We start from the raw sequence: 25,269 nt of genomic DNA on the forward strand, positions 1-25,269 counted from the left end.
ATAAAAGAAATAGTATATTTTGGAGTCTCATTTTCCTCAAATTTATAGTTCACTTTTGGGGTGTGTTTTTGTACTCTCAGCCACACATCCATACCAATCCAAAATAAAAAAAAATAGAATTTTTGATTCATTGTATGTTTTAACACACAATGAGTTGAACTTAAAAGTTGAACTTAAAAGTTCATACAATTTGAACTTAAAAGTTTAACTTGTGCATAATTTATGCTTATTGCTATTCTATTTTTCATTAACATAAATTGTTAAATTTGTACATATTGAGAAAATTTACCTTCTTTGGTACTTTGTCTTTTCGCATATCCTCAACTTTTTGTCCCAGCACCGTATCAATCTCAGGTCTCAGATTGTGCAAGTCAATGTAGTTTCTAGCTGCAAAATCCTGGAGGTTGGATTTCAATTCTGATATATGTCGTCTGAAAAGCAGTGCTTTGTTGTGTAGATCACCGTTTGTTTTTAGGATGCCTTCTTCTATCTCTTTCTCTGTCGCTGTAGGAAATGGATTGAATCATTTTCAGGGGTGTGAGAGGCCTCAGACAAAAAAAAGAGGAAAATTACTTTAAAAAAGCTAAAAAACAGCGTAAAATCAGGGTAAAAACGCCAAATATGGGCTGGAAAAAAAAAGAAAACATATAAATTTTAAGCTATAAAAAGCTGAACTCTCACACCCTGCATTTTGAATAGTTAGTTCTCAAGTATTATAGTAAGCTTATGGGCAGGGACAGGCGATTTGCGCGGAACATTCTTTCCGCGCAATTCCGCGCAATTAGGGATACATGATTTGCACTGAAAAAAAAAGTTCCGCGCAATTCCGCGCAATTTGCTATTTTTTTCCGCGCAAATCGCCTGTCCCTGCTTATGGGTGTCTATTGCTTTATATTTAATAGCAATTGCATTATATCCAAATGAAGGTAATTATTGATAAAGGTTCATTTTTGTGTACTCTGTCCTTTCTAAAAACAGAACAAAAGACTCACATACAGATAATCACATGTCACAAAACCAAGTTCAAACCATGACCAATAGTAGGAAAGGGGCACCTACTATAACGACTCTAGGAAAGGAGCACCTAGTGTGAGATGCAACTGCAAAAAACATTGATGTCATTACCGTACTTGAAGCAAACCATAAACACCTGTTGTAAAAGCCTGTGGAGCAATTTCATAAACATTAGCTTCTAAAGCAGGTTAAGCCACTTTCTGGCTATCATAGTGTCAGGAAGGAAACATCTCGCGATAATCTGTATCATCATTCATCCAGGTGGTGAGCGCCACAAATTCTCTAAATTCAGTACATTTCCGTTGTTAACCGTGTAATTGAATGGGATTATTTTGAAATTTTAAAATGCTTAAAATATCACAAATAAGTAGGCCTATGTTAATAAATAACATTAATACAAGCTAAAACCGTTGGGGTTCGATAATGAACCCCACAAAACTAATCGAGTGTATGGAAAATGCCATACGGCTCAGCGGTTTTGCCGTCTCTCTCCGCCCATCATGCCGCTCGCCGCCTGCATTCATCACCATCATCATCATCGTCATCATCAATGTCATTATCACATTACGCACATATCATCATCAGCATCATCACCATTATCATCATCTATTCTTGCCTCTTACTGCACAGTATTTTTACATCTTTAAAAATGTCTAAGTCTTACTTGATTGGTTGCATTCAACAACAAACTGGTCACTCTCTGATCTCTCTGCTTTGCTCAAGTACTTGGTGAAAATTTTCTTGAGACGTTTCTGCGTCACCAGCCACTTGTTGCGTGCACGCTGTGTCTTTACTTTGTCACTGCTGATGATATCACGATACTCTGAACTATATGTTAGATGATATCAAAATACAAATTGTACAAAGTTAAAAATATGCAATGATACCCCTTATAATCAATCCTTGGGATCTGCTTTACAGAACCCTTGTGTGTTGAGTGCAAACAGGTCATGCTCCCCTCCAACCCGCATTAAGTTTGCTGCTCACTTCTCACCACATTTTCTAACACATCAACTGTGCTGTAGTGTGTCAGATCTGTAAATTAAAATTTACATTTTCACTGACCCTAACTAAGTCAATAAAACCTATTGTTTGATGTTAGTTTGTTTGTTTGAGGTTGAGACGTTGCAAAAGTTTTGATTCTGCCTTATTTTAGTCTCACCTAATACTCTGTAGTTGGGACACAGGTGGCACTGTATTCTCACCTACAATCTTGAAAAAAGTTTGCACACTCTGTCGAAATTTTGTGCAGAATTCCTTATGATCATGGAAATGATGTATATTGTGTTTAAGAACAAACATGACATCTATAAAAATGATTTACCCTTCCCCTCTCCCCAATCAATCAATGTTGGAACACATTGGGAAACTGCTGAAGACATTGGCATATCCCAACATTGCACAGGGGACAGGGGAGTGACAAGTTTTCAGTTCTTTACATGCATGCGTTCAAAGACTTATTTCTTATTTCCAAGATTGTAGTTTACATCAGGTCTTTAATGCCTCTATATTGTCCCACCCACCCCTCCTGGTCTTGTTCTTCACCTAATACTCTGTAGCTGGTAGACAGGTGGCACTGTATTCTCATCCAATTTATACCAGGTCTTCAATGCCTCTATATTGTCCCACCCACCCCTCCCGGACTTGTTCCTCACCTAATACTCTGTAGCTGGTAGACAGGTGGCACTGTATTCTCATCCAATTTATACCAGGTCTTCAATGCCTCTATATTGTCCCACCCACCCCTCCCGGACTTGTTCCTCACCTAATACTCTGTAGCTGGTAGACAGGTGGCACTGTATTCTCATCCAATTTATACCAGGTCTTCAATGCCTCTATATTGTCCCACCCACCCATCCCGGACTTGTTCCTCACCTAATACTCTGTAGCTGGTAGACAGGTGGCACTGTATTCTCATCCAGTTTATACCAGGTCTTCAATACATCTATGTTGGTCTCATATTCCTTCTCCACCTGCTTCTCATCCATCATTTTCTCACTCTCCGTCTCCGAACAATTCTCACTGGTAACAAAACAAATGGAATAAGCATTAGAAACTTGAAATTAATTGTACCTCAGTTCATAAATCGACTGCTCAGTGCCAGAAGTGGGTAAGTGCAATAGCTGCCATGTGTAGATGAGTACAATATACGTTTGTAAAATCTAGTTAAAATATTGGTCAAAGTTAATCTTGAGGTTGGAATGTTGAATATTTCACACTTATATTACAGGAAGGGTGGAGGGAGGGAGGGTGGGACAGAGAACTACACATCATGAAGCATAAAAATTTAAAAGCTTTATATATCAACTGCCCAGTGCCAGAAGTAGGTAAGTGCAATAGCTGCTCTGTGAACATTTGGCAGGCAATTTACATCTACACATGGCAGTTACTGCACTTACCCACTTCTGGCACTGAGTAATCGATATCATTGGGGTGCTAAATTGAGACTGGATTTGGGCATGTTTTTCAGCTCACATAACACAATTCGTATACTATCTAGGATGCTTTACCGTTTATGCCCTCAACAATCAATCAATGATCACAGAAGGCACAACCCTAGACAGGCCAGGTGCTTTACACCCAATTGTCATCAGAATACACCCAATTTTATAGCATTCCCCACAATTCACAAGATGTACAATCCCATTATGAACAAAATTATTTGTTGACCAAGAAAGTTGACATACATAAAAACGTGGCAATTTAGTAAAGCTGTTAAATTAAGTTTACGGATACTCACTCTTCCTCAGTAGTAACACTGACTTGAGTCTCCTTACTATAATGCACCAAGCCAAGCATGAAATGAAAAGCAAGCATTAGTTAGCAAAAATCATATCATAGCAAATGTTGAATACCGTGGACACTCATAAACACAGCATTCAGGCATCATAAAGTTACTATACAACCAATGAATCAAACAGGGGAACACACACTTCAGTCAATCCACAAAGTAAACTGTACTTTCAGTTTGTTTTACCAAACATCCCAGGAAACTTTGTTGTCAGCGCATGTTAACCCCCTGAGCACTACCTGCCGATCTAACATTGCCTCTGATAGGTCAATTACATGATATCTTCATTTTAATCACCAATCAGAACGGAGCTTTGCCAATAATTCACCCCAATTTTTTTATGTGATGAAATTATTCTAACAATGTTGCTGATTGGTGCAATTGATAATGAAAACTTCTTTTTGACCAATAGGCAGGTAGTTCTCATGGGGTTAAGGGCAAATGAATCAAAAAGTGCACTTTTTGGGTAATACATTCTTGTTGACAGTACATACTAATCACTAGTTTGCAGCAGACCCTTGAAATGCACATGCTTTCATTTCTAACATGCAAATATTGTTTGACCTTGGTCCTTGCCCAAAGCTTCTGTGGGTACACTATTTTGGAACCATGCATAACAATCCAATATGACATATGTGACCCGTTCTGAAAAAAACAGGAACAAGTTGCATTTTTGACATTTCATGATTTGAATAAAAAGTGTAAGCACAGGACAATAAGTTTCAAGATGATACCAAAAGTATATACATAGCATCAATACTTTTCAATATATGGATAATTTTATAAATGATACATTGATATTTTTGCAAAATTGCTAGTCTGAGTAATGTCATGTGCTAATTAGTTTCCTGCCTTACACAGGATTGAATAGGGATTATCATAGTTTCAACTGTCAATTATTGATTAAATAACCCTCTTTTTCATAAGTACTTTCAAGGATTTGAAAGTCCACTGAGTCTCAAGGTCAAATACCATGAAATTAAGAATTCCAAAATTTGATTTTTTTAATGGGAATGTCATCTTTAAAGGCATATAACTCGAAAATATGCCTGGCGACTTGTTCTGGGTTTTGTTGGAGCTGATTACATATATATACAATTCTCCTCCTAGGCCTAATTCTTTGGTTGCAATGAAATAAAAGCATACCATTACGAAACTATGGTAAATTAAATAAGCTGGATGGATGGGTGTCTGTCAGGGGTATGCGACACTTATTAATAATCATCATATCAATCAAGCAGTGATATCAAGTTTTCATATGAAGATTATTTTGTTGATAACCTTATCATGATAGGGGGCACTTTCATAAAATCAGCTTCTGAGTGGTGTTTCCCTTAACCCTAACACTCCCAGGTACTACAAAATAATACTTGATATATGCACTGTTTGTGAAGCATCCCATATGATGTGATGATGCAATTGCCCTAAGTGATATATAGGCACGTTATTGCTGTACAGGACAGCGAGGGGTCTCCGGTTTGATTCCCACCCAGAGCAAACAACTTCTTTCCTTGTTTTCTCTCTTTATTCTTTTCTTCTTTCCCTTCCCGTCGCCAAAAAGCCCCTGGGGCGTTAGGGTTAATTTACTTACCATTTGTTGAAGCTACACATACATTGAACTTGTGATATTTAGTTCATGTTTATAAAGTGATCGACAGTCTTAAGTACAATTAGCTCATATCAGTGGCACAAAGATGTATGTCCATAAGCTTTCATGTGTAAGATTTCCCGAGGTATGGCATGAGTTCACAAATGTGTAAAGCATTCACTTGTACAGGGCATAAACTCTGCATTGAGTATCGCAGGCAAAAAATTCACACACTAGCTAATGGACATATGTCTTTGTGCCGCTGAATCATCAATGTGTGGAGTGATCAAGCAAAATGGGGTCAGATATCAACCACAATTCAATGTGATGTCACTGTATCATTAAATTGTGCATCATAGATTATACAGTTCACTGAGATAGCCATAAAATTAAATCATTAGTTTCTAATGATATGAACATTAATAGTTTTTGCTTGATCAGTATAAAAAAGAAGAACATTAGGCATTACTTGTTAATGTTAATCTCAAAATGTATTTCCCCAACATATATATATACATACAACCTATCATGATTATGCTGGATTGTATCACCATATCGTCGTTGGGCAGGATTAATCTCCTATGTATATACTTGTGGCCCTTGAACATGTTTAAAACAAAACTGCCAAAGAGGTTACATCGGTAATTTTGCTTTAAACATGTTCAGGGGCCAATGACACATAGGTTTTTCCTGCCCAACAACGTATGTGATGTGGACAAACAAAATACATGCAAGTAGGTGAGTGGATTTTGAGATAAAGTAAAAGTAGTGTGCAATTTATTCGTTTCTTTTTCAGTACCATGAAAGTTGTTTTAGTGCAGCTCTTATTAAACACTTGTGCAATGTCAGCCAAGTTATATTAGATTACCGTTTTCTACCCAGATCCTTAAGTTTGAAGGAGGTGACCATTTTGTTAACCTTGGTTAGAAACATCTTCCTGATATTACAGAATACATGCATGAGGATGGAAAATGATGAAAACAGTTAATGCATGAGTGAGAAATAAAAGCAAGTAGATATCAAAACTGAATTGCTGGTTTTGCAGTTTTTACTGCAGAATCCTTATTACGGTTAGTAAATAATTATGTTTAAAGGATGCACGCAGGATCATGTTTGGCAGGAAATTTTTTAACTTTATTCCTACTACATCTTTCAAAGTAACAATGACAAATATATGAAAGTATACAATTGTGAAAGGTAATCCACTGTATCCTTGAAATTGAGAAAAATATCCCTTTTTGGACTTTAAAAATTGGTGATATTTTTTCCCAATTTTCAAAGATACAGTTGAGTTCCTTTCATCATTTTTTTTTTTTTATTGTTTACTTTCATATGCTTGTATTTGTTAATCGTCTTCGTTATGGTGAAAATAAAGTTTTAAAATTCCAGGACAAAACGATCCTACATGCATCTTTAACTAGTTGTAATATATGAAAACATCTAAATTAATGATGCTCAATAATAATGTATGAGTAAGATCAGACCTTGTCTTTTGAGGCATGCCAGTATGATAACCAGTGGCGGCAACAGGAATTTTTAGTGAGGGGGGCAAACTGGGGTGGTAAGGCCAAAAAAAAAATAATGGTTTGTCTCAAAGCTCACGAGTGGTTTGAAAACAAATGCGAAATGCAATTTATTATATTTTTTATTCCCGACTTTTTTCATGGTATTTGGAGAAAAAAATCAGATTTTCGCCAAATTTTTAAAAAATAAATTCTGCATTTCTTTCTTTCCAAATCTTTTTACAAATGCGCGCGCGAGCTTTGAGACAAACCTTTTTTGAGGGGGGGGGCCTAAGAAAAATGTTTGTGGGGGAAAATGCACCCCCCCCCCCGTGCCACCACTGATGATAACATGCCACCATATTCTTATAATAATGATTACAAGGGGTGTGATTTACAGCATGCCTGAAATGTAGTTCCAGTAACTGTAACTCATCATACCTAGATGACATACCTAGATGTCATTATGTTTATGATAAAGTCTGAAGTCTTGCTGGCAGGACTAGCCTGAAATGTAGATTGTACAATTAAAGAAACCAGAGGTGTGATATGTAGCATACCTAACATTTTCAAAAGACAAGGCCTTTAAGATGGTAATGAAGTGATAGCATTGATAATTTCACAGCCAAATGTGAGCTAAACACAACATTCAAATATGTGACCGTACACCACGAATGAGCCGTAAATGTCCTCAATTGTAAAAAGAAAATGGGCATGAAGGTCGTATTCATAGGTACCTCAATTTGGTGCTACGTGTACCTCATTTAATGAGATACACGTAGCACCAAATTGAAATACCTATGAATATGACCTTCATGCCCATTTTACACTGTAACTCAGAATACAATTGAGGACATTTACGGCTCATTCGTGGTATGGTCACATATGAAAACACCATGCAATCCATTGGCAGATGTGGAAGCTTGAACACAATAAATAGCTGAAATTTATTGCTTTTCAAAGTTGAGCGATTTAACATGCATTTCAGCAGTTGTACTGTACTACCACCAGGGGTGAAATTAAGTGGGAGATGGGAGCCGTTTGGCCCCCAGAAACTCTGAAATGGCCCCTGGTTCCATCTCAATTTTAGTTGACCAGGGAACACTTTTCTCACAAAACTGGCTCCCTGGATAGTGAACCAAAATTATCAAATTACAAGCAAATATTGCTTATTTAACTCATCCAGCACATCTTTATTTTTATTGGCCCCTTGGTAATTGGAAATGGCCCTGGTTCTTCCAAATTTTGATGAACCAGGGGCCACTTTTTTGCCAAAGTGGCCCCTGGTTCAAGCTCTCTTATTTTCACCCTTGACTACCACAAGCTGCTTCAAAGCCCAACACAAGCAAATTTACATTTGGAAGGCAAGATCAAAATACTAAAATTTTCATCAGGACTGCTGTTGAAACATAGTAGCAGAAATTTCATATTTCTAGTCCAATACAGCAGTACTCACTGTGGATATTTCAAATTCTTTCAGTGTTGAAAAAGAAGTCTGCAATACTTTTAAACATCCACATTGAGTACACTTAACTGGACTAGAAATATGAAATTTCTGCTCCTATTATTTCTACACAATTACTACTACTAAAATTACATGTCGACTTTGGAGGTAACTAAGTATAACTCACCCAGCCCGCTTCTTGCCATCTGATGCTTTCTTATTCATATTTGATGATGTTGCCTTCTGTGACATCATTCCAGCAACAAAAGCACTAAAACATACATAAACGTTTCAAACATTAAATAAATAAAGCTTAAAACGTATGTTGTAATAAACTGGAACTTTGGTCAATCTTCTAGTCTTTTTTTTTTAATTCTTCGAGGCAGTGATGTCAACAAGTTGACACAACAGCTGCAATGGGCTATTCTAACTAAAATCCATACACCCCATATGGAAGACATGACCTTAATCATCCACACAAACAGGGTTAACTGAATCGGTAATACACAGAAACAGAAACACAGTGGCTTATGGGGCATTGTATTATATACATGCAATTATAATGTAACTTGGAAATATTCAAAGTCCAATCAACTGAAATTTTGGAAAGCAATTATTTTGTAGATATCTATAGAACCATACCCTAAAAAGAGGATGCTGCAGGATTGTCCTCTCAAGTAGAGGATAACCCTGAAAAGCGCATCACAGAATTAGAGGATAATTACAATTTTAATTTCATTTGATGTTTGTTTCCTAAAAATGAACTACAGTGGCGTACCATGGCCGCTCCTACCCCCAGAGGAGAAAATTCAATTTTGCTGCCCTTTCCTCAACAGCCCGAAAAGATTGACCCAATTATTAGCACCCTAAACGCAACAAATTTTGATGTACATATATATAGTACAATTTTTTCACTATTTTTTATACTTTTTCAAATTTTTTCCGCTTTTTTTTACTAATTCTTTTTGCTGCCCCTTCTTCCGTCGCCCCTTCTTCTTCAGCCCCCCCCCCCCTTCATTTTGGCCGCCCCTGCTTTTTACCCTGGGGGCTCACGCTAAAGCCCCCCAAAAAAAAAATACGTGCATTAACTATATCAGGAATCTTTGCTCAAATTTGTTTCCTGTAAATCAAAATGCTTCTTGATGTTGATGATAATATTATCTTATGCTGGCAAACTTCTAATCTTCTTAAATCTAGTTTGTGAAAACTTGGTAGTCTTACCCGAGTTGTGGTCTCTGTGGATCAGTGATGCTTCGTTTTCTGTAACCTGCCCCTAATCCGATACCTGCACCAGATTCACTGAAAAAAATAAGAGAGATATCTTGTAAGCGTGGGTAAAATTAACCTGATATACAACTATATATGTGACCCCTCAGCACAACTGAGCCCGGATGTCGCCAGTGCCACTATTGAGATATGCTCCATCGAACTTAACAATAAACAATAGGAAACAAAGGATTTATTGACTGTTTTATTGATTTTTCACAACTTAAATGTCAAGTACTATAGACATGATATACATCATTTTAAAGCTAATTTCAAGCAGAATATTTTGATTGAATATCTCAAAAATGATGATTGGCGACTTCAGGGCTCAGTTGTGCTGAGGGGTCACATATGTGACCAATTCCAACAAAACCCGGAACAAGTCGCCAGACATGTTTTTCATTTATTCCTATTATTAAGGTTGCAGTTTGAAGCTGTGTGATCAGGTTGTGGTCTGATATAACACATTGTGGTTTCTACCTCACATATGAGGCCCATCATCCACACATTCTTATACTAAGTTTTAAGTTCAACTGCTCCCGCGATTTGGATTCTAGAAGCAAAAATAATTGTCCTATAAATCAGTACATGACTTCCTGGGTGGCAACCACCAAACTACCATGTCTTTGTTCATACATACCACATAAACAAAACATATCTAAGGCCTACAATTTCACTGGGGTTATGAGAGAAATACGAACTTTTACCCGATACCAAATTCTGCATTATGGGGTAAATAGGGGATGAGGCTGTCAATCTGGTCATGAACCTTTAATAACTGCATGCTGCCATCAGTGGATTACCTTGATGTTGGGCAGAAAATTGAAAGTGCTTACATCCTGTCTAGGTGGTGGCTAAAGTAATTTGTTTTAATAATTTCCATGGTACGAGTACAGGATGGTGATGATTGATTGCATAGGAGGAGGTCTCCACCCCTTCTATATGCTCGATAACCAATGGTTCAACCGTCTTGTTGTCATGACTGTTGATCAACCAATCAGCATGATTGTTTATCACTTCTGTGTTTACCGATAATGTATGCTTAATGCACAGCACAGACCACAGAAGTATTAAAAAATGTACTTTAGTTTAAAATAAAGTAGCGATACACCCTGATTGTGACTCACCTAATAAATACACCAGGCTGTGATCTCCTATTTCTCCTTTCTACCATCTTATCTCTCTCCTTCTGCAGTGCAGAGAGTACAGCTTCAAACACATCAACTGATATCCTGGATGGAATGCCCTGTCTACCATAATGATGACCGAGAAATGACTGAAATACAAAATGATGATATTTGAAAATAATTTTGAAGTCATTATTAGAAATGAAACAGATAAATGAACATGCGCACTTCAATCTGAAAAAACTTTCGGATGAATAAAAGCCGATCCAAAAAGGCCCAATAAAGTGGAATTCACTTGAGAAACATATAAAGACTATAAAGATTATCAAGCATTTCAAAACCAAAGTGAAAGATAATATTATTCTTAATTACATTTAGTATTTTATCTAATTTCCTTGTACGGCTTAAAATAATTTAATTGTGTATCGTATTATCTGTAATATAGTTAATGTAGTATTGAATTTATCTTGGTAATTTCTTGCATATTCTTGATCACAAAACAGGCTTTTTTGGTTTTTGTTAATAGGGTAAATGGGGGGGGGGTTGTGTATTGTCATTTTTTGGTATTTTTTGTTGTTGTTGTTATTTTGAAACCTTTTTTTTGTTAGGACAGGGGGTTCTTAATACAGGCCATCCGGTCTTCCCAGAACCTCCTCATTCAATGTATGTGTTTAATTGTTGTGCTGTTATATTTTATATTTGAATGAAATAAAGATGAATGAATGAATGAATGAATGATCAGCCAACCAAATTACACATCATGATCACAATGTATTTTTCATACAAAATACATTAGCACATTCTCTCCAGCATTTGCTCAAAAATTTTGTATCAAATTATTAATTTGTATTAATTGAAAATTTTGAGCTCAACTATTTTCACCTGAACAAAAATTAATTTTACCACCTTTCCAGGAATTTATTTTTGGTCCCCTAAGATTCCCTGTTCCCTGCATGAAGTTAATAATTGATTGGCCTATTATGCAGCTTGTTCTGTGAATGAGGTTGCCAATTTTTCATGACAGGGATCAAATCAAAACTTGACCGCTGGTTGACCGGCGTTTACCAGCGGTTGAACCGCGTTCCATTGTTAAGAACAATAGAATCCGGCTCCAACCAGAAAGTGCAGAATTTCTTTGATAAACATTGTAACACTTGGCTATTCCAGTTGAAATCCATATAGCCCTATGGTACACATGATATTTCCCACAAAGGGGATGTAGATTTCAAATGGAGTCACCAATTCAGGTAACCCCATTTGAAATTTACACTCCCTGTGTGGAAGATTATGGTCATGTCTTCCATAGGGAGTGTATGGATTTCAACAGGTTTATTACACTCACAACAAAGTTGACACATTTTGACATAGTCTGACATGACTGGAGTTGCTGCAAGCATAGTTTATGAAAAGAATGATCATCTAGCATGGTATCACATATGCCCCATCGCATGTCGCACACTTGGAATTCATAGCCTCTCTGTCGACACAGCGATCTCAGCTTGGGATAACACTTGGCGACTAATGCTGTCCTTTCAGCCTCAAAGTCTACACACATAGGAGAAGATAAGCAATGTTTGAAAGCATTAGGCAAAGAACCAAATTAGTTCCATCTTTTGATCAACCATTGATGCTTGATTGATCCTTATTATTTATTAAATCAATATTGTAAATTGTAATGACTGATGAATCTGTGCATGTAATGATATATTGACCAATACAAATTTACAATTAATTCTGATTACTTAGTTGACAGTTCATTAATAATAAGTATTGATGCAGCATCAACGGTCGACCCAAAGATCAAACAAATTTGGTTGCGGTGCATTAGTGCTTTCTTAGTCAAAATGAACATAAAAACATTTGAATAATTATTTAATATTTATTTCATGTTTTAAAACACTGCACAATACACAGCAATTGACCTTTGTGGAATTTGTAATTATAATAGTACCCCATCTAATTTGGACCCACACTGAGGTTACAAAAACACTTCAAAGTCTTTGAAGAATTCCTTCACAAAGCAACCATTAGTAATTTTAATCGGAGAGTTCCCGGAAACAATTCTATGGTGGAAATGTTTGTTATTTATAAGTGTGTTTCATTCTTTTACTGTTTTGTTTCTTTCCATTCTTTCTTTTTTCTTTCTATTTGTTTCTTCTTTCTTTTAACTTAATACAAAAAACAATCAAATGGGAAGTATGATATGACTGCATAACAATACAATAAAATTAAACTTATGGTGGTCACATAAATTCATTTAAAACCATTTTATTAACTATCAAAAAAATTACTCACCAAGGAAAGTAGACGAGACATAAACTCTAATAATTCTAGTAGGGATGGGCCACTCTCTATCCAAGCAGCCTTGGTACACCTGCTCCCTAAGCCTTTTCAGGTTATCCTCCATCCCTACTACCTCAACTTCACCTGTCGCAGGCTGTGGAGTAGGGACAGGCGATAAATCTTTGTCAAATTCAAATCCCTTGCTATCCACCTCTTCCTCATTAACCACATCTTCCTTGTCTTCTTCCTGATTAGGTAATAAGACATCCTTGTCATCATCTTCCTGTTCCACACCTTTGTCCACATCATCAACACCATCTGTGCTAGATGTAGATGGACCATCTTTCATCTCTTTCGCATCAACTTTGCTGACATCAGAATTTGAATCAGAGATCTGATCACTCTTTGAGGCTTCTGAATTTTCGAAACAAAACTTCTTCGTTTTGTAATCTGGACTGACAAGAGATTGTGCATCTCCTATGGGAGGAAGCTTAAAATCCGGTGGTAGTGGCGAGTGAGATGATACACTTCCTCGGGAAGGACTTCTAGGTATTTCAATCTTTGGTAATGAGGATGATGATGATGTATCATCCAGTTGAAGAGACTTGACGCTACCCGTAGATGATGCTTGTTTTGATTCTCTAGACACAGATAACCTGTTCTTATTATCATCCTCTTGCAATGTCTGGACTCCAGATGTAGATTGATCTTTCGTACTAATGACTACATTTGCCACGTTCAAAGGTTCTGTAGTGCTTGACCCTAGCTGAGCATTAGAGTGGTTGCTACTGATCTTTGCTTTATCTTTGGCACTTGTAGATTTGGATTTTGAGAGTTCTAAATTGCTATGAGCTGATGTTTGTTTGCCAGTATTTTTCTGCAAATGGTCCGAAGAGGATTTTCTCGCTTTTTCTGGATGCAAACCATCTTGGACTTGTCCTTCTTTACTGAGTCGTCCACCAATGTCATTGTACTTGCTGAATATATCAACCTTGTCTGACTTCTGGAAAAGAAAGTTGTAAAAAGAAAATAAAGAGGAAAGGAAAGAAAACATTTCCTAAACATATAGCCTATGTGGCAATTTTGTGGATTATAACTTAATATTTCAGTGAAAAAACCAAAACCAAACACTCAAAGTGCACTCTTGAAGTGCAACCTAATAATTGTTTCATAGAGTGCACAATTGGCTCATTCTGCTGATGAAGGCTGCAGTAGTAACAGCTGAAAATTACAAAGGCAAATATAATTGTATTGAGATCAAGAGTTAAAATCTTTCTATATATGGATTACCAATACCAATACCAATGAACCTTCATGCTAAGACATACATATTGGTTCAATTTTTTTGGATGTAATTTGACCGAATGACCAATACACCACAATAATTTGAATGCATTATACAAGATGACATTATTTCCTTTGTTACGTCATTATCCATAACATTGTTGTAGTACAATAGCTAAAGTCTTCAAATTAGGCACAAAAAAAGTTGTTTGTTTGTCCTCCACCGCCCGCTCCTCAGATTAAGGCCTGACCAATATTTTTTTCTTAATTTTTTTTTATTATAAAAATAAGTAAAATCCAATTTTGTTTTTTCGATTTGGAGTACTGGACCTAGCTAGAGTTAAATGCTAAGATCTTTCATGGTTGAAAATAAAAAAAGCCCCCCAAAAAAAAACATTTTGTGTCTTCAATATGCAAAGTTATAACTATAATGTCATAGTCTATTATTTTTAGTGACTTCAAAATACATTGGATTTGAAATCATTAAAAGACTATGACATGAACACAAATTATAACTTTAACTGCATATTAAAGAAACAAAATGTTGGGTTTTTTAGGTCACCATGAATGATTGTAGCATTTAGCTCTAGCAAGGTCCAGGAATAAGCCAAATCCGAATTTAAAAAAAAATCCGCCCGCCCGCACGTCCTCTTTCAAAGCTGTGGAGGACAAACAAACAATTATTTTTTTGGCCTTACTGGTACACACTATAGTGCAATAACCTCAAATTATTCTAGAGGTCACTGAACAAAACTGTTCAGACTCAATTTAAGCATGGCCTCATCAGCCTGGCTGCCCACATACCTTTGTCTTTGGCTGGTTTTCATTTGTCGGTTCACTGTCTTTTCCTTCCTCATCACTAGATGACAACTCATCAACGAAAGCATCTGAAAGCCGTTGCCGTAAACGTCTCTGCAATAAACACATGATTACAAATATTTACATATATATAAACAACAGCGATCATCTGTCAATCAAACTCGGGTATGGTTTGTTTATGAGTGTCATGATGATGAGTTTCTGAACGTGGCGGCAAAACAGTGTGCCTTGTGGTTAATTTTGCACCTTCAAATATACAAACTATCTGAAAAGTTAGGTCTTAGTAATTAGAAGCTTTTTTTCCTGGACGCACCATGTCAATAATTAATGCCTAGAAAAGTTACTTGTAAAAGTGACGTAAGTTTTCACCATTTTGTGCGATTTCTTCCCTCCAATCCGCTCCAGATGAATCAACCTTCCTGTTACATGCTACTAACCAATCAAGGGCATGGGGAGCAAACTGGTCTCTTTGATTTTATAGATCATGTGTAATTAACCAACTAGAATGGTATAACAACTGAAGTGGCAGCCATGTTGGAGGCCCCATTGCATGGAGAAAGATTTATGCAATAAGTAGGAGGATGAGTGATGTCATATTGCATACATTATATTACTTTATAATGATTATTTGCAAAAGGGGGGGCATGGGGAAGGGGGCAAATTTGGGATTTTGACCTCCCCTGAACATCAAATAATTAATTATTTTATAAATATAATATGTACAATGTATACTCACCCTGAGATGAGAGACAACTAGTTTATTGTTCTGCAAACTGAGTCTTCTTCCACGTGATCTCAACTGCCTGGTGTCAAAGTGCTATAAATATGACCAGAACAATACAAAGACATTCAATGTTAAAACGAGGAATTAACAGTCCTTTGACATTAGAAGGAAAGTAATAAAAAGCTCTTTTGGAGCTCTCGGTTGTTCCATTTAAAATCCATGTGGAAGATGTTAGAAATATCTTCCACAGGGGGAGTATGGATTTCAAATAGAATGAACACATTTAGGCAGCTCCATTTGAATTTCCTACACCCTGTAACTAAGAACCCACAGAGGGATAGAGCTGGTTAATGTGCTAATTCCATTTGAAATTCATACTCCCCCAGTGGAAGACATTTTCTAAATTTTCCACGGGGGGAGTGTGGTCTTTAAATGCATTAGCCCAAATGAGGGCAGACACATATAAGTAGATAAATCTACAAAAATTTCCCTCAGCAATTGAGTGGAGTACCGGTAGTTCTTTATTAAATGAGATTCTAATTCCAACTTTTTTTAACTTCTGAGGGTCCAAGATGTAAGATAGTGGCTTTCATTCATACAACTATGTGACACAGAAAGAGTGCTACATCTTCTGAAGAATAACTTGAGACATATGAAGTTCAAAGTTCACACTTTTTTTTTCTATAAAGTTACCTTCAAATTATTTTTTGTAATATCCATAAAATGAAATGAAACAAAAAAAACCCTTCAATATACTCATTTGTTTGAAAGACTTGTTTTCATTAGAAACCCTGTCAAAGTTTTGCAATATCAACTTGGATGTTGATCAATATCAAATTCAAATTGGTAGTTTACCTCTTGTTGTCCGGCTGTAAATGATGCAGATATAAATTTGGGTTTCCCAGTTCTTGCATCTGTCATAGGTGGCAATATACCTGTGCCCTGGAAACAGTGTTAAAAATCAAGAAATCAAGAAATTCATCATTATCACTATAAATTAATATGGAAAGAGAATGTAGTAACTGACATCACAAAATAAAGCATTTAATGTTGTCAAAGAGGACACCCTTGCAAAATCTGTCTTAGTTTATTTCAGTTCCAGTCAATTTTCTATAGAAATACCAACTTGTCTTTTCTTAAATTGCAAATTATTGGAAGTAGATTTCCCTAAGGCTAATGAAATTCGATTTCTTGTTTCCCGTTACCCTACTCCGCTCAAAACCAATTGCTGGCCAAATATTTCATTATTTTGAATAAAACATTGATTTCTAACAAACTTTAACATACTAATAAAAAATTGTAGTTTTAAATATATCATAAATCTCTTTCTGTTGATTTTCAGGGATTTTCTTTGCAGTAGGAGCATGGCATATGGTTAATAATGAATTAATAATGAATACCTACTCACTTCTCTGTCCCGCACTTTTTGTTCTGCTCTGATCTCATCCCGTAAAAAATATTGTGAAACGTTTGATAATAGTTGTACAATCACCTTCATGTGGTTGTAAACTACATCTGTAAACTACAAACTGTGATTTATCACATGTATAATACATGGGTAGTTATTGGTTTACACCTGAATAATGAAAAATGAAATGGTCACCTACACAGTCATGAAAAATTGTGTAACGGGAAACAAGGAATTGACTTTCATTGGCCTAACAAGAAATGGAATTTGTGGAATTTTTTCACTATCCTGCTATTTATTTTGTGTCATGATATGGACTGGCTAAATCCCTGCAATGTATTCAATGAAGCGATCTATCACAAGTACATTGTAACATCATCGACCTACTAAACAAAAAAGGGGAATAAGCCAATTACACTATTCATCGCGAGTCATCACTTGAATGGATTTAATCCAATGATTGGCAATGAATCAGTGCAGTCCCTCAAATATGGCCTTTGATTTTTATGATCATTATGCGACAATATCGATCATCTATTTAAAATTTAATTTAAACCAACCCCCGGTGACATGTACCTGAAATGGGTGGTATTAGTGCCCTTTTGCATCAGTCACATGTTCTTTGATTGCGTTATTGTGTTTCCGAGTTAAAGTTGATTATTACTAGCGAAAACCTGATCGAATTGCCTCATTTCCTTCCAAAGTTACATCGATTTTATGTATTGTTTCTGATCGTAATTAGTAATACAGGCGGATGTCTATCTGCAGGACTTTTAATTAAATCAATGGAAATGATTCGGAAAGTTTTTCTGAGACAATGTTATTTCTATGATCCGTCAAGCTTGGCCATAATAAATATTGGTGTTATAAAATTACCGGAAGGAAATTGTTTTCCTTTGTTTATGGTCACGACCACAATGCTTCATGCTTTGTGGGTAAAAATTACGTCATTCTGCTTAGAAGTCACGATAACGATGGTTTATAACCAGCCAAGCTCAATAGATTTATATAAGCAGCTTAGCAAATCGATAGTGCACCATTCATACCTGTTTGCTCAGGCTTATATAATGAAATTATTAGTTTCCCGTCAGCCGCCCGCATCACCTTTTCAATTTGACCAAAACTTTCATTATTTTCATCAACTATCTGAAAATTGAGATGGAAATAATCAAAATTGAAACTCTCAAAATGCCTAACGATCATAGTACAAAGCATGGAAGTAAGAGACATGGAAGCTGGTCAAATACTACATCAAAGTGAGTATCATACTTGCCGCGATACTGAACAAAAGAAGTACAGGCGGAAGGGGAACAATTGAGTCAACGCATGGTCAACGTCTACCATGTCTAAAATCAAAGTTCCGCTTAAAATCAATAGCAGTATGCAAGTCGTGTACTAAGTCCTGACAATGGGCTGTGTTATATTACCGCAGTGTTAGTGTCAGATCCCCCCTTTTGCTTGTCGCCCTAGTGCAATGAGCCTTGCTTGGTGCATCGATGGCATTGCGCCTTGATTAGTAGTGATCGATCTAATCGATGCATCGTTGCTTCGGTGATGCCTAGATTTCAGCCAAGATGCCGGGAGGTCATACGAGTTTTTAACCTTCAAAAACCTTCAAAAACACTTCAAATAGCTTCTTATAGAGTAAGTTATGGTGACATTAAAGATGTTTATGGAACAAGAAGCGTGTATTCTCAAGATTTCCTGGTCGTTGCTGAGTGAGTGTATGATTTAGAAAGGTTTGAACTCTTGAAGTTCGTCATGAAATAGAAAAGCTTAGAAACCTTCACCAATGTGGTATTAGAAACTACACGCAGTGCATGACTAGTTTTATGAACACAAACAGATTTTATAAAATCCCTACGTAATGATCAGAATGTTATCAGTTTAATTTATACAATTTTATTAAAGGTATGTAATTATGTAAGAACCTACCGATTAAATGTATATATATGCTAGACTCTCAGATAGCAGTTTTAAAACAGAAAATGAAATGAAATACAATTTATTTTACGCAGAATGTAAAAATAATACCCGACCCTGGAACATTCTGGTTAACAGCAATTTCGGGCAGCCCGGGCACACAAATAGATCTTGGGATTAATTTGATAATGTAACGCATGTGCCAAGTGCGCATATCAAATTTTATGGCTAATTAGCGGTTTAGAAGTAAATGCATGATTTCCAATATTTTGAAATTAAGAAAATCTGTAAGTATAGGGTTGAACTCGATATTTTGATTTGATTTATGTAATTATGGATTACAAATCTAACATCCCTGTCACTTTTTTTCCGAATATAAACAACATACTTGAAACATAATCAAGAAAAAACATGATTTTTGCTCATAATAATAAACCTGTAAAAAAACGAACTGGCAATAAAGGCGGCAAGTATGATCCACATCAAAGACACGCTGACTACATTGTTATCACAATAGCTTGATACGGACCCTCTATAGAATGTTACGTAAATAATTCAATAGGTGTTGGATCGACCAGCTTCCACGTCTCTTACTTCCATGTACAAAGGGAACTGGGTTCATGGACATGGATTCTCCTATAAATAGCTTGATGGTAACATCACTCCCGGACATCAATGGCAAATGATCAATGAGGGATCAGTCCAACTGTCTTGCAATAATTACAACTGTTGCCATTTGAAGGTCTTATGAGACCATTGCAGTTGAGCTGACTGAATACACATGTTATGCCATAGCCTAGCATAAATACACCCCATACACATGACATATTTAGGTTTGCCTGGGATACCTATATCATATTACAGCTGCTGAACTTTCTTTGCGAAATTTCACTCCAAATTTGGATTTTGCTTTGGTACAAAACACTATCTGAACATTTCAGACCACCTACCTTTACCTATCACCACATTTTGATCTGTATTTCACATTTGAAGTTCAAAATAACTAAATTCTTCTGCATTCTGCTGTAAGCTTACTCGATTTCAACAAAACAACAAAACCGCCGATACACCTGGTAAAAACAGCCTGTGTGCTATTTGCTAATTGATATTCCTATTGTTGCCGGAGAACCAGTCCGTGATTGGCTAAAAGTTTTTAAAAGTTGAAAGTATAAATTTACCGAGATAATTAATTTACTGAGATTAATAATAGTAAAAAATAAATAAATAGATAAAAACTGTCAAGCTTACTTAAAAAAAAAAAAAAAAAAAAAGACGATGGTGAAAAAAAGTAGGCCTAATCAAAATAATTTAGATCAGCAGATGAAAGTTTTTAATAAACATAGGCCCTATACCCTACTCAAAAACGTTTCTTTCATAAACTGAATTTTGATGAGTTTTACGATCCTCCGGATGAGCAAATAAATTTGGACAAGTATGAAAGTGGGAAATTTACAAATCGGGATTAGCCTAGTAACCTTTATTAAATTTGCAGTAGGATAAAAGAAACCTGCAACTCTACCCATGGGGTACAAATTTCATTTAGGAAACTGTGATTATTGTCATATTTAAGCCTACCTATCTGGAAAAAAATAAAAGATTATAACATAATTGATGTAAGTGGTGTGAAAGTTCGCACGTTCGGACTATTATAGTAGCAATTCATCTCTTTTTAAAGACCTAACGTACATGTACATTCAGACTGGCATTCAGGGTGGTCATGTCACCGGGGTCACGTCCGTTTTGTAAAACATGATATTCTTGCTCTAGCTGAAAATAAAATTTTACGGGCCATGTGTAGCTTCTTTGTTCAAATTCCCCGCACTTCAGCAAAAATTTGTTCAACAATTCCTTTGCCGTGAGTGTAATGAAACGTCATTTGGAATGGATCTGAATTCTGAACACTGAAAATCCCGTGTCTAGAGATAGAACTCTTTTGATCCTCGATTTGAAAACACATGTAAAATCTAAACACCAATGTCAAACTTCAAGACTTCAAGTGTTTAACACGATGCATCAAATGCATGTTTTGCATTTAAACATGTTTACAAATCGAGGACAAGATGGTGTCTATAATGGTGTTTAATCTCTAGACACTGTTTTTGCAGAATATTTCGGGGGGGGGGGGCATTGAGGGGGCAAAGTGAATTTCAGGGGGGGGGGCAAAATCACCAAATTTTGCGCAAAATTGCAGCAAAATATGAACATTTTCGTAATTTTGGGTTTTTACTGGGAGCTACTGGGGTGCAACAGGGGGGCAATTATAGTTCTGACTGGGGGCATTGTCCCCTCATGTCCCCCCCGGTGGCTCCGCCACAGCTTCTAGTGTACCTCGCTGTATTCAGATTTGGTATCATTTAATCTGAGACGAATATTCGTCTCAGCATTTAATACTAACCTTTAAATATACCAAAGTATTACCCCGGGGTATTACCATTCGTGAATATCAAATAATACCGATGCATGATGCGGTGATGAAACATATGCCGGAATACACACAATTTGTATTTTGAACGTCATTAACTTGAACCGTTTTAAAGGTATTACAATCATAACGCTGTGTGAACATTCAATCGTGATTTATACATTTTCTTGGGCCTTGTGTAATTGTAAGTTGTAGCCTATGCGTATTTGTCCAGCATCATCAGTTGGCCGAAAGTAGTATTTGCTTAACTTAATTGCAAACAAATCATACAAGGGAATCAGAGAGATATGAGCAAACATGTCAAGAGGAACAATCATGTATTCATGTGTACCTGTAGATATCAAGTGTTGGTGAAACGTTACATGTAGATAATATGCTTTGTTCTTTATTTATGTTTGCGCTACCGTAAACATTATTTTCAATTTAATGTCATATGTAATAATACACTGGTATTTATTAATTAAACATGTGTATCATGCCACGGGGAAGGCCGGTATTAATTAAAAAGGTAATGGACCCGGGTAAGCCTACTCATTATTAGCTATTATTTTACATAAACGCAGCCTGTGCACGATGGTGGTTGCTACATTAAAATGCATGAAATTGTAACCAGAGCTATGAACATCCTTGGTCACTATTTATTTTCGTGACCCGCAGCTTCATTGCCAAAAATAACGTCAACTTTTTATTTATGTTTTAATACGAAATCACAACACCAGTCGTGACCGAGAATAGAGCCAATACATGATCACGGATAACTCGCTAACGCAAAATCAGAATAAACTAAAAAAATCGTGGATAGGCCTATCTACTGAAGAACGAACATATATGAAAAGGTTAGACTACAAAAACGATTCTCTTATAAATGCATCTACGCACAGTTTCCACCTCGAATCGATACACCCGAATACACAGATATTTCCAAGCACAGCGAGTCTAATCTCTACGCAGTCTGTGTTTATACTACACGGTTGAGTGCATAGCATCATAAGAGCTGTTTGAGATCAAGTGGAAAGGCGTCTGTGATTGGTTTTTGTCCAAACCTCATGTGTTCCCTCATCCAATCAGATTTTTTTATATCGAAAGAAAGCTAACACTTCCCCTGTAAATGTAGGTTTTAAAAGTCAAAACTTATAATATTTTTCAAATTTTAAGTCATTCAGTGAAAGAGCACACTTATATTGTCCATATTACTTAGCTACATTTCAATGAGCAATGGCCAATTCTCTTTAGATTGCAAATCTTGCGCAAAAAGTTACTGTTTTCGCCTGTTTTGTCATACGGTTGTAAATTTATTTATATATGACTTTGCTTAAAGGAGTATTTCGTGATCCTAGCATCCTCTATTTATGTCATTTTCATTAGATATCCACGAAAAAACCTATTCCCAAAATTTCAGTTGATTCCGATTTTGCGTTCGCGAGTTATGCATGATTATGTGTATTACACTGCTCCATAGACAATGCGTTGTAATTTCGTTCTGGTGCACCAGAACGAAATTCAAATTTCACGATATCTTTGCTAAACGAATTAATCTGCAAGAAATATTATGTACATAAACATTATGTAGCCAGAGGTTTCCAGTGATGTAAAAATCTCAACTTTTTTTGAGAAAAGTGGGGGGATGAGGCTGTGGATCACGAAATGCCCTTTTAAGAGGGCTTACAAATTGAATCACAAAATACTCCAATAAGAGACGGTAGACCATTGTTGTAATATAATAAAATATCATTCAAATTACATATTTAACGAAACACAGAAAAGAGGAGCCCCCCGGGGTGAAGATAACTTGCACACCTATTATAGCCCCTAAACACTGTTTTTGCAATAGTAACTAGGGCCTATCAATTTCTCCAGCCATTTCCATGATAGTGCCTAGTATTATTGAAACTATAGGCGTTTACGTATATACAATTTCATTTCATTATCTCATCTTTTTCCTTTTATTTTATTTTATTTACGTAGGTTACTTATTTTATTGTAGTGTGTTCTTTTTTAGGTTAGCCGACGTTCTTGTAGTTTAATTTGGTCAAATCTGAAAGTAGAAGTATTTGAGCATTATCAGTTGAAAAAGTTTATAAAATTGTTTCATAGTTTTTTTGTTTACTCTTTGAAACGGGTCTTTCAAGTTTCATGCACTAATCAATCATGCTACTAAGTACTATAGTTGTGCATAGGACCACACAGTACAAAATGCAATATTATATGTGGTGGAACTGATAGGTATTATTGTCTTTGCATAAAAAAATTTATAAAACAAAACAAGAAAAACAAGTTAGCAAGTTGTTTTTCAAATTTGCAGAGTGCAGAAAAAAGACCAGAACAGATTATAGAGCTATATTATGTACTATGATACACCAATACAGAAACAACAACTAAAAATAATGGTGTATAGATACATATTTATAAGCATACGATTACGAAATAAAAAAAATAAAAAAAAATGCCAATGATATACTTACTCTTTCACTTGCACTAATCCATGACGAATCAGTCGATCGCCTGGTAGAAAATTCTACTGCTGATTCTGACGCAAACCAACGATTATTCCCAGCTTTTGCGGCATTATTAGGGTGCAAATTATTGCCATATTTCTTTTCAGCTTGCTTCGCAGACATTATACTCCTCACGAAGTCCTCCCGATGGTGGAAATTAAAATAGTAGATTTATGTCCAAATTTAACTTCAGCAACTTTTATGCTGGTCTAATGACCATCATAAAATATGATGTTATTTTTCACCATAATCACCAGATGCAACAACTTCCGCATGGTAAAGTAGCCAGACTCAAGTACTTTTACTTGAAAATTTCATTTGACTTGTTGAAATTCATCAAACTTGACTTCACCGATTTTGACTTGCCTTTTTGTATCGCGACCGTAAAAAACGAGTCAAGAACACACGTTATTCCGCGGTAATCATCTTTGCTTATCGTAAACAAACCTATCCATGTTGCACATACTATTATTTCCTTGGGATAACGGTACTCTAAATCCTCTGTATCTTTTGTATTCTTTAATTTATCTTTTGTGCAATAATAGAAGCCTATGTGTAATTTGGGGTCATAGATCAATAATCGGGTATACGTGAATCAGTAGGAGTTGCACGGATCGTGTAACAGCATTCACCACCAAGTTGTTTACGGTTACCAGGTTACCGATGGCCTCCATGGACGTGCATGTGTGCAATGAAGACCAAAATAAATATGGGGTGCTCGAAAATTGATTTTAACACTATTTTTTCAATGCAAATACTGCAAGAGAAGGGGGGCGTTACGATCTCTGGGAACATCATCTTTAACCTGATCTTTACGTATTAGCTCGTATTCAAAGTAATGATAATTTTTCCAATACTACATCAATGATACAAGGAGGCTGATATCTGAAATCGAAATCAAAAACAAAGTTTCACTCGTGTTTAGGGACCGTTCACAAACATTTGTAAGGGGGGCTGATGCAAAAAAATTTCATCGCGAAAATTTTTCGCCCCCCCCCTTTACAGACCTCAAAAATTTCAGGGCCCCCCAGGCCCCCCCCCCCAGCAAAAAACACAAAAACGTTTTAAAAACGTTTTAAATAAGTTATATTTTGGCTTTTGGTTTAGGTAAAACGTTTTAATAACATTAAAATGTCGGGTTATATAAAGGTCATGATAACGTTTTAAAACGTTTTGTAT

General features: G+C 36.1%; 1 protein-coding gene across 1 annotated transcript in view; it reads right to left on the reverse strand.

Moving 5' to 3' along the window:
- LOC140148007 (uncharacterized) overlaps positions 1-24,277 on the reverse strand; it is a 40,325-nt gene extending 16,048 nt beyond the window's left edge. Inside the window, 14 exon segments of the mRNA XM_072169833.1 lie at positions 290-504; positions 1,679-1,842; positions 2,890-3,036; positions 3,755-3,790; positions 6,262-6,330; positions 8,527-8,610; positions 9,561-9,638; positions 10,733-10,881; positions 12,075-12,277; positions 13,028-14,018; positions 15,104-15,211; positions 15,855-15,935; positions 16,698-16,784; positions 24,058-24,277. Coding sequence (XP_072025934.1) covers positions 290-504; positions 1,679-1,842; positions 2,890-3,036; positions 3,755-3,790; positions 6,262-6,330; positions 8,527-8,610; positions 9,561-9,638; positions 10,733-10,881; positions 12,075-12,277; positions 13,028-14,018; positions 15,104-15,211; positions 15,855-15,935; positions 16,698-16,784; positions 24,058-24,213 — 2,568 coding nt within the window. The 5' untranslated portion in view covers positions 24,214-24,277.
- Positions 24,278-25,269: the final 992 nt, after the last annotated feature.

The sequence above is a fragment of the Amphiura filiformis genome, chromosome 3 (genome assembly GCF_039555335.1).
Source record: "Amphiura filiformis chromosome 3, Afil_fr2py, whole genome shotgun sequence".
In the NCBI taxonomy this organism is placed as follows: domain Eukaryota; kingdom Metazoa; phylum Echinodermata; class Ophiuroidea; order Amphilepidida; family Amphiuridae; genus Amphiura; species Amphiura filiformis.